Genomic DNA, 10,801 nt, shown 5'->3' with positions numbered 1-10,801 from the left:
CACTTTTTGTCTTTGGTCCGATCACGAAAGGCCCTGTGGCCGAGCTCGGATATACTTTGAGCCAGGGAACCGATTTTTTTTCGACGTCCATCTCGCCTTGAGATGAACCGCTGTTCGGAATCGCCGTTAAAAACTCTTTTGTAATTCTGCTTTTTGGTGTAACAGATCAAACTGAAATATATTTTAAAGTGTTACAAATAATCTTAAGTTTTAACAACAGAAATCTTACATTTAGTTTTTTACTCCTTCCTGCTGTGATTTTATCCTCAATACAATCAGATCTGTGATACCGTGACCGTACTAAACACCTAATATTAAGCCATTTAGTTTTAATTGATTTTAATAGGAATTTAAGTATTTTACTCACGTTTGATTAATAGCACGAAACCTTCGTAATGACGTTTAGAATATGTCGGAATCTAAATAGCAAGAAATTTAATTGTTTTCCAGTTTTCTTCATGTAATACTTTAGTTCGTATTTGATTTGTTTCAATTTTTACCGGTACTGCACCGTATTTAATCCGCTATTGCCGAAAAGATAGCTTAACACCGTAAAATACCGATAACTTTCTATCAACTCACTCGTAATTTTATATCAAACTTTAATTTGGCGTTAGTGGTACGCGCCTCATCGGCCAAACGTTAGTGACACGGGCTCTGACAGGGTGCTGCAACATTCCCCGGCCCCTAACCTATCCCGGAGACTACTTTCGGTTTAGTGTTACCATCATCAATCTCCAGCAGAGCCAATTGTGCAGCTGCCCGTCTTTTCCGACCACTGTTTGTTACTACCCATGCCTGTCGAACTCGGCCATCGCTCGATACGATGGGTTCTTCCACTTGTCCTCGGATCCAGCACTTCCGGTTGTTGCCTTCTACGACGTACACCAAATCACCTTTCTTCAGTGGCCTCGTCTCACCAAACCATTTCGTCCTATGGTTCAACGATGGTGCGTACTCCGCAATCCAGCGTTCCCACATCACGCTAGCTAGCTCCTGGGATCGCTGGAACGCATCTCGCAAAGCCATTGCTGGGCTAGGGGAAGGAAGGGATGGCATCATATCTGGTTATCTTAAAGACGCCACCCGCAGAAAGTGATTCGGTGTAAGTGCGTCCGGTTCAGCAGACTGTTGTGCAACGTACGTGAGCGGACGCGAGTTGATTATGTCCTCCGCTTCTGTTATCGCCGTCTGCAAGATTTCATCGGTCAACCGCTTGCTATCGTCGAGAGCTTTTAGCACGTCCTTAACAGAGCGGACGAGACGCTCCCACACTCCTCCCGTATGAGGCGCCATAGGAGGATTGAACGTCCACTTCGTCCGAGCATTCGTCAACTGATCTGCACAATCGTTTTCTATTTCACGGAACGATACCAGTAACTCCTTACTGGCCCCCTGGAAGTTTGTCCCGTTATCGGAGAAGAATTCTAGCGGCCAACCTCGTCGGCCCATAAAACGGTAGATCGCCATCAAACAGGACTGTGTTGTTAATCGATGCGTTACCTCCAGGTGCACTGCTCGAGTCACGAAGCAGGTGAACAGTGCAATCCACCGTTTCTCCGACCGGCGTCCAACAGTTACTTCAAAAGGCCCCATATAGTCAACCCCAGTGTACCTAAATGGGCGCAGATATGGTGTAATCCGTTGTTCGGGAAGTGGAGCCATTTGTGGAACCTTCGGACGATTACGGCGCCCTCTACACCACATGCAGGAACTAAGCACCATTCTGACCACTGCATCAATATTCACGATGTAATACAACTGCTTTAACCTGTTTTTCACAGTCTGGCGATACCCGTGGCCGCTTCTCTCGTGGTAATGTAGTACGATCAGATGAGTGATTCGGTTACCAGCTGGTAAGATCACTGGAAAGCGCAGATCGAACGGAAGACATTCCGCTCGCTCGCATCGTCCCTCCATCCGAATCAAACCAGCCTCATCAACCAACGGCGTTAGTTTGAACAACGGACTGGAGCGCTCCAAAGACAACCAGTGATTAACTGCTAATTGCTTGTTCCTTTTTAACACCTTCAACTCATCGACGAAGTCCTGTGCTTGCGCCATTTTTATCAATAACCGTTCTGCTTCCTCGTACTCCTCACGCTGCAATGGCAATCGAACCTTACCGACGCTAATCGGTTTTATCACGTTCTCCTGTCTGGCCACTGCTTTCAGAGTCTCGATCGGCATCTTCTTCGTCTTTCGTCGGCAGTTAGAGATAAACCGCAGAACAGATGCCATCGTCCGCACTATCACCGTCCATTTCGAAAAATTTCTCGCATCGATGACGATTTCAGCCACGAGAATATGCAACAGAAGATGCACCCGAAGTTCTTCTGTCGTGTTTGCTGGTGGCAACTCCTTCTTCGGCCATTCAGTATCTGGAGTGTACAAGAACGTTGGCGCTTGCACCCATACGCAGTCAGAAGTCAACTCCGAGTTCTTCCCCCATTTGGTTAGTTGGTCGGCAACGTTGAGTCTTGTTGGCACCCAGCGCTAGGCCGGTACTTTCGTCAGACTTAGTATCTCACCAACCCGAAAACCTACAAATTGTTTATATCGGCGTTGATCTGACCGAATCCACGAGAGGACTACGTCCGCATCGATCCAGTACACGACTTTACTAATCATCAAGTTATGATTCTCTATCACTGTTTGCTTGAGTCGTGCTCCGAGAACTGCAGCCAAGAGTTCAAGCCGAGGAATCGACAATTGCTTTAACGGGGCCACCTTCGACCGTCTCATCACTAGTGCGCATCTCACCTCGCCTCGGACAATCGCCCGAAAGTAAGCAACGCATCAATATGCCGTCTCGCTTGCATCGGCAAAAATGTGCAACTGCACATCCTGAATTTCGTTCGACTTTGCGTTACCGAAATAGCTTCGACCGATCTTGAACGACTCAATGTTCCGTAGGAGTTGTATCCAGCGCTGCCACTTGTTAAACAATACATCGTCGATCTGTTTGTCCCATTCGCAGCCAGTCCGCCACAGATCTTGTACGAGCATTTTCCCGAGCACAACCACTGGTGCGAGAAATCCTAACGGATCGAATTGCGCCATGACGTAGCTGAGCACAATCCTTTTTGTCGGACGCTCATCCCCTTGTAGGACTGACCTGAACTCGGCCTTTGAAGCGGTGGCGAAACAGAATACGTCCTCAACAGGTTGCCAAACGATGCCTAGCACGCGCTCATGCTCGGTACTCTTGTCCCGATTGAAGTGCACTACGTCATCCGTACTCCGCTCCCCAAGTCTCTCCAGGAACATGTCTGAATTCGACATCCAGTTGCGAATTCGAAATCCGCCCTGCGAGTGAACGTATTTGACCTCCTTGGCTCGATTGACAGCTTCCTCGATGGTGTCCGCACTGTCGTAATAGTCGTCCACATAATGGCGTGTGGTAATCGCTTCTACTGCCTCTGGGTACTCCACCCGAAATTCTTCCGCGTTAATATTTTTTTACGAACTGTGCCGAACAGGGCGAACATGTCGACCCGAAAGTAGCCACGTCCATGATATATACCTGCGGAGTGTCGTCTGGACTCGATCGGAACAAAAACCGTTGTGCTTGTTTGTCCTCTGATCGAATTCGTACCTGATGGTACATTTCCTGTATGTCACCCCCAAAGGCTATCGGACGTTCTCGAAAATGACATATGACCCTAGGAAGTGGCACCAACATGCCCGGTCCCGACAACAGCTTTGAGTTTAAGGATACACCATCGGCCATGGCCGCCGCGTCCCATACGAGCCGGACCTTACCTGGCTTATGCGGATTTACCACGACATTTAGCGGTAGATACCACGTGGCGTGACCCGACGTATCTGTTAGTTCTGCATCAGTTGCTTTGTGTGCGTAGCCTTTACTCTGGTAATCTGCAATCTGCTGATGTACGTTCTACTTGAGCACCGGGTTTCTGTTCAACTTTCGTTCGAGCGCCTTTAACCTACGCACGGCCATCGGGTAGCTGTCAGGTAAACGATGATCATCTTCTCGCCAGAGGAGACCGGTTTCGAAACACTTTCCGATCCGCTTCGTTGTGGCTTGCAGTATTGTCCGTGCCCTGATATCATCCACCGGTTCTGGTACGGCAAACGATGATACACCTATCTCATTTAGAACGTACTGCTCCCTTAGCATATCGTGAAGCTGTTGATTAGTTACCGCCGTAACGGAATGTAAGTTCAGATAAACATTCGCGTTAGGCTTTCGCTTCTCCGGACCATAAACTGTCCAGCCTGCCTTCGTGCGCACGGCAATCGGCTCATTCTTCTCCCCGATCCGTGATTCCAGTGGGGCAAATACGTGCAGATTGTCCAAACCAATAAGGATGGTAGGCAATTCCCTAGAATAGTCCGTTACAGGCACGCCGACCAGATGTGGATACTTCTTTTCCATTTGCGCAAACTTCATCTTCTGCTTAGGCAGAACCAATTCGGACACTGTGCGGACGTTTTCCAAGGGCCACTTCTCCGCTGATCCCCTTGCTGAAAGCATCAGGTCGATTCTTCTGGATTCGTTCTCGTAACGGTTAATGTTCCCGGTCCAGGTGACGATGAGTGGCTCAGCTTCCCCTGTTGCCTTTAAATGCTTGGCGACGCTTTCATTCACCAACGTGGCTGATGAGCCATCATTCAAAAACGCTGATGTGTCGAACCTTAGTTTTCCCACATGCAGCGTAACCGGAAGCATACGGAAAATCACTGCGCGATTCGAGCCCAGAGCATTGCAGCTCACTTTCTGTACCTGAATCGACTCTTCTACTCTATGCAAAAGAGGATGATGTTTTCCTTGGCACTCCTTAACATGGCAACGTTGTTTTGACTCGCAACGTTGGTTACCATGCTTATTGAGGCAAACACCACATAGCTTTCGCTTTTCTACCACCTTCAACCGTTCCGCAACGTTCATTTTCCTGAAGTCATCGCAGAACCTGATTCGGTGGTCAGTCCGATGACAAATCCAGCAGGCTCTGGTAACCGCTTCGTTTTGCGACCCTTCGACCCGCGTTGTCTCTTGCTCGTGCAGGTGCACAAATTCCTTCTTGGCGTGCTTTCCTCTCACGGATCGTGTTGCTTCTGTGATGGGAAAGTCCGCTACCTCGGAAACGTCGGCCGCTATGTCGGTGACGAAGTTGGCAAACTTTTTCAACGGAGCACCTTCTTTGCCTTTCTTATACCTCACCCAATCCAATTTGTAACTTGGGGGAAGCTTCTCCACCAGTTCTGCAACCAGCATTGGATTGTTGAGATGATCGACGAGGCGGGCGGCTTCTAGATGGTCGCAAAGTTGCTTGACTGTGATACCGAATCTGATGAAGGTTCCAAATCGATCTGCATTCGGTGCTGGTGCATTTCTTATCTTGTCCAACATTGTCCGCATCAACTTCTCGGGTTGGCCGAACAATCTCCTTAGATCCTAAATCACTTCCGGTACAGACTCTGGCAGTACAAGCATGCTCCTAACGGCATTCAGCGCTTCACCCTCCAAACAGTCCTGCAACCGTTTCAGATTCTCGAGGTTGCTATAACCGCACGCAGCAGTGGATTGTTCATAACTATTTATAAACACTGGCCAGATGTGTGCGTCCCCATTGAACTTCGGCAAACTGTTACAAATCGCCCTCCGAGTGGCTAGCTGGTCGGACGTCAGCCTAGAGGACCAGTGCAGTTGGCCGTGTTCACGAAACGCATCTTCCGACGGAATACTGTAGTTAGTTCGGTCTGACCGACCTTCTCCATTTCCGAGAGAGACACGTTCATCATCTTCCTCGTTGCAATCCCAACTGCTCTTCCTGTCGTTAACCGGTGGCAAGTCCGGGTTCAACTTCTCATTCCCTTCGACCGTCTTCAATGGCAGCAGAGGCAGTCCGCCTTTCTTGTAAGCATCGCACGGATCTCCAAGCGACTGTTTCATAACACCCTTCTTCTGTGTATTTAACCAATCCGTCACCTGCTCACACTTCCTTTCTTCTGAATCACCACCGGCAGCGCCGTATTCATTGTTTGTTTCGGTGCACTTCATTTGAGCTCGAATCGCACTCAGCTCCAACTGAAAATCACGCTCCTCAGCTTGTTGCTGCTCCAGCAGCCTCTTTGTCTGTTCCAGTTCATACCGCTGTATCTTACGTCAAGCTTGCAGTTCCAGCTCCTGTATCTCCCGCTCTTGCTCCAATCGCCTCTTATTTCAAACCATCTCCTGTGCGATTCGCTTCTTCCGAATTTCCATCTGCTTTGCTAAGGCTCTTTCTCTCGTGAGCTGTTCCTCCTCCAACTGCTGCTCGGTTGGATCCAGGACGGAATCGGCTCCCCGATTAGACCCAGCATCGCTTTTCGATGTCTTTTTCGATCGCACCTTCTGTGGCTTCGGAACTGTTAGCTGCTGACCAATGACCGGGACACACTGAAGGCAATACCAATCTACGTGTGCCACTCTTTCGTTCACGCCTACACACGAAAAGTGCGCCCACCGCTCACATTTCTTACATTGAACCCAGTCGATATCATCAGATTCGGCTGGTCCGCACACGAGGCATTCATCATGTGTTTTGAGGTTATCATTTGAGGATTCAGAAAGCATTCTGGGAGCTGGAATCCGATCCGGTAAATTTTGATTTTGTTCGGAATCGCCGTTAAAAACTCTTTTGTAATTCTGCTTTTTGGTGTAACAGATCAAACTGAAATATATTTTAAAGTGTTACAAATAATCTTAAGTTTTAACAACAGAAATCTTACATTTAGTTTTTTACTCCTTCCTGCTGTGATTTTATCCTCAATACAATCAGATCTGTGATACCGTGACCGTACTAAACACCTAATATTAAGCCATTTAGTTTTAATTGATTTTAATAGTAATTTAAGTATTTTACTCACGTTTGATTAATAGCACGAAACCTTCGTAATGACGTTTAGAATATGTCGGAATCTAAATAGCAAGAAATTTAATTGTTTTCCAGTTTTCTTCATGTAATACTTTAGTTCGTATTTGATTTGTTTCAATTTTTACCGGTACTGCACCGTATTTAATCCGCTATTGCCGAAAAGATAGCTTAACACCGTAAAATATCGATAACTTTCTATCAACTCACTCGTAATTTTATATCAAACTTTAATTTGGTTTCTTCCGCTCTACGACTGACGTTTATGCTGCTGCCCTATTAGCGTAGTGGTACGCGCCTCATCGGCCAAACGTTAGTGACACGGGCTCTGACAGGGTGCAGCAACAACCGCCGTCAGGGGAAGTCATTTTTGTACGGGCCTATTGCCCAGTGCACGTTAGTATGAGAACCAATAAGGGGAAACGTAAACTAATACTTAACTTGTGTATGTAACAGTATCCAGACGGCTTACTAGAAGAACACTGCTTCACTGGTCACTGACCGGCTAACGGTACTCGAAAACAGAAACACAAAAGAAGGGAAAAAATACTGAAACCTCGACGAGTCGATTAGTCGATTAGCACTATTCTTTGTCGCTATAGAATGTACGGACTGACCGCTCGATAACGATTGAAATGTATTATTTATGTATAATATAACTTGTAACAGTGTAACTAGTGTCTGACGGAATTTAATAAGATATAATAGTTTAATATGACATAATAAGACTAGTTCTGGAGAAAATTTTCAATAGAACCTTAGTAACATTGCGAGCCTCTTTCGTTTTCGATTATTACGACGTCACTAAAGAGACTAGAATAACAAAAAGACGCCATGTTTCGTTTGAAATTCCAATTGAACTGTCAATGTCATTCCAAATGAACAGGGAAGTTGTCAATCGTAAATGTTTAGTATTATGTGGCATTGTGTTTTTGGAAGTATTGTTATCCAATCCATTAAAATTAATAAATAATGTTTTAAAGATAAAAGCTACATCCTCAAACCAAATTTGTTACAATACCATCGTGTTTAGAAACGCTAATGAGAAAATGGCATGGTTTGATGGGAGAACGAAATTCAGCATGAGGGTTACGAATATTACGGTTACGGTTACGGTATTCTTAGTCGACCGTTACCGGTAGTAGACGTAGTTGAACGGCGCTACGCTACAAGTATTTATTTGATTAATTTAATTCAAGCCGCGTGCGATTTTCGAAAAAAATAGTCAGCATTATGTCGTGCAGTGTTCGATCGTGTTCAATTAGTGATGATCGTTTCTTATGGAAGTGCGAGTTTTGCAACAAATCGTATCACGGGGCCTGTGTAGGAGTGCAACGGCACCAAGAGCATCACATCACGTCTTTTATGATTCCTCTATGCTCGGATTGTCAGCATAATCTTAAAACGGGGATTGACACACGTAAAGTGCTTTTCCAACAGGAGCAGCTGTTTAATTTAATCAAGACGCAAACGGATTCCAATCTTCGCATGGCTGCTGACATCAAAAAGTTGAACGCATTTGGTGAACTGTTCGACAACATTGATCACCAGCCAAAAGAAGCGGTGACTAAGGGACCATTCATAAATTACGTAACGCAAAAATTGCCCAAAATTGACTCCCCCCTCCCCCTATGTAACAAATTGTCACAAATTTTTCCATCCCTTCCTCCCCTGTTACGTAACAAATTCCAAGAATTCTTTTTCTTCGATTAAAACATGTTACGTAACGATCTAGTTAACACCCCCTCCCACCTATGTCACAACTTGTCACAACTTGTCGTACTCCCTCCCCCCTAAAAGCGTTACGTAATTTATGAATGGTCCCTAATGTAAATAATATCACCTGCGCGAAAGTTGATTATGCGGTGTCAACATTATCGCGCACTATGGAAAACAACGCGGTCAATAAGGCCGATGAGCTCGTTGTTTTAAAAAATCATATAACGTCATTATTCAACATATCTATGGAATCCACAAGAAAGCGCATTGAGGAGTACGTGGTGGAGCTCACAACTGACCTGACTCGTGAGCTAAAAAAAATATGCTGCGAAGTTCAAAATTTAAGCGTAATAACCATTGACATGGCGTCTCAATGCAACGAACATACCGGTAACCAGTCGTTTTCTGCTCGTGATGCTCTTGACGAAATAAAATCACAAGCCAGCGCTGTTGGCGACGATATTTTAGACGAAGTAAGGGCAATTGCCGCGACAATTAGTACCCTGGAAACCAGTGTTAATGGACGAATTGACCGTCGTTTCAAATAAAACTGCTATCTCAGGTTCGCAGCATAATCAAGTGGCAAAAGATGGATGGCGCACACTTGGTTCGAAAAGAGTGTGGCGCTCCGACTGGTCAGAATATGACTTACGTAAACAGCGTCGCATTAAACAACAAAAAGAGAAAGATAAAGCAGCAAAGAGTAAAAAATCGAGAATAAAACAGGGTACAAGATACAGCAATATCAACAGTAATAACAATAACAACTACAACAACAAAGATAGCAAGTGCAATAAGAACAGGAACCGCAATAAGTACAACAATAACAATAACCACAACTACAACCAAAATAGAAACAACAACAATAGCAATGAAAACAACAGCTACAAGTCCAATAATACCACCAACAACTTCAATAGAAACAGGCACAACATAAACAATAACGACCACAACGGAAACAGAAACAACAACATTAACAGCAGTAACAACAACAGCAACAACAACAATAATCACAGAATAAGCAACTACAACAGAAACAGCAACTACAACAGAAATAACAACAACCACAACGAAAACAGAAACAGCAGTTACAGCAACAACAACAACAGAAACAGCATTTGCAATAGAAACAACAATGGTCTTAACAACAATCACCATCATCCATAAGAATATATTAGGCTCCTCATTTTCAATAATTCTAGGTACCGAAACAAGTTGGAATGAGGTTGTAAAAAGTGAAGAGGTTTTTGGTAGTGACTATAATGTTTTTAGAGATGATTGTGATTTACGACTAACCCAAAGAATGTCAGGCGGAGGAGTTCTCATCGCAGTTTCATCTATATTTAATTCCGATCTTATTGTCTCAACAAAATTCAAAGAATTTTAACATGTATGGGTTAAAGCACATATCGCTGATGAAATCCACATTTTTGTCTCAGTGTACTTTCCACCGGACCTAGCTTGCAAATCAACATATGAGATTTTCTTTCAAGCAGCTGAAGAAATAATTTCTAATTTTCCTCCAGAATTTAAAGTTCATATTTATGGTGATTTTAATCAGCGCAACTTAGATTTTCTTCCTGACTCTGAAAATGAGAGCATTCTACTTCCTGTCGTTGGTGATAACGAAACATTACAATATATGTTTGAGAAAATTGCATTGCTAAGACTCAATCAAATAAACCATATAAAAAATCAACACAATCGTTATTTAGATCTGCTATTAACAAACATTAATGAAGATTTCTGTGTTGATGAATCTCATTCTCCCTTATGGAAAAATGAAAAGTTTCACACAGCAATAGAATTCTCTATTTTTGTGCACAAGAATCATAATTTCATTGATTGTGACTTCGAGGACGTTTTCGATTATAGAAAAGCATGAAAATATTAAATATAAATTAAGCAGTGCTAATTGGCAGTCCCTTTTAAAGAATCAAGAGAACGTTGAATGTGCAGTGGAGATCTTTTATAATATTTTATGGCAAATAATACAGGAGGAAGTTCCACTCACGAAAAAACGACGAAATCATGCATCCAAAAATCCAGTTTGGTTCAACAAGGAACTTATTAATTTGAAAAATCGGAAGCAAAGAGCTCACAAAATTTACAGAAAACACAATAATCAGGATAATTTGGAAAAATACCTTAACATTCGTGACCAACTAACTTTGGCTATTTCTTCGGCACTAACTGTATAT

General features: G+C 44.1%; 1 protein-coding gene across 1 annotated transcript; it reads right to left on the bottom strand.

Moving 5' to 3' along the window:
- Window positions 1-1,068: 1,068 nt before the first annotated feature.
- Window positions 1,069-2,241, bottom strand: LOC131679602 (uncharacterized). The gene has a single exon (XM_058960342.1). It carries the CDS (start codon window positions 2,239-2,241, stop codon window positions 1,069-1,071), a length of 1,173 nt encoding a protein of 390 aa, XP_058816325.1.
- Between the last annotated feature and the right edge of the window lie 8,560 nt (window positions 2,242-10,801).

This window comes from Topomyia yanbarensis, chromosome 2 (genome assembly GCF_030247195.1).
Source record: "Topomyia yanbarensis strain Yona2022 chromosome 2, ASM3024719v1, whole genome shotgun sequence".
Lineage (NCBI taxonomy): Eukaryota > Metazoa > Arthropoda > Insecta > Diptera > Culicidae > Topomyia > Topomyia yanbarensis.
Note: the sequence above shows the minus strand (reverse complement) of the source record. Positions and strands in the feature narration are given on the sequence as shown.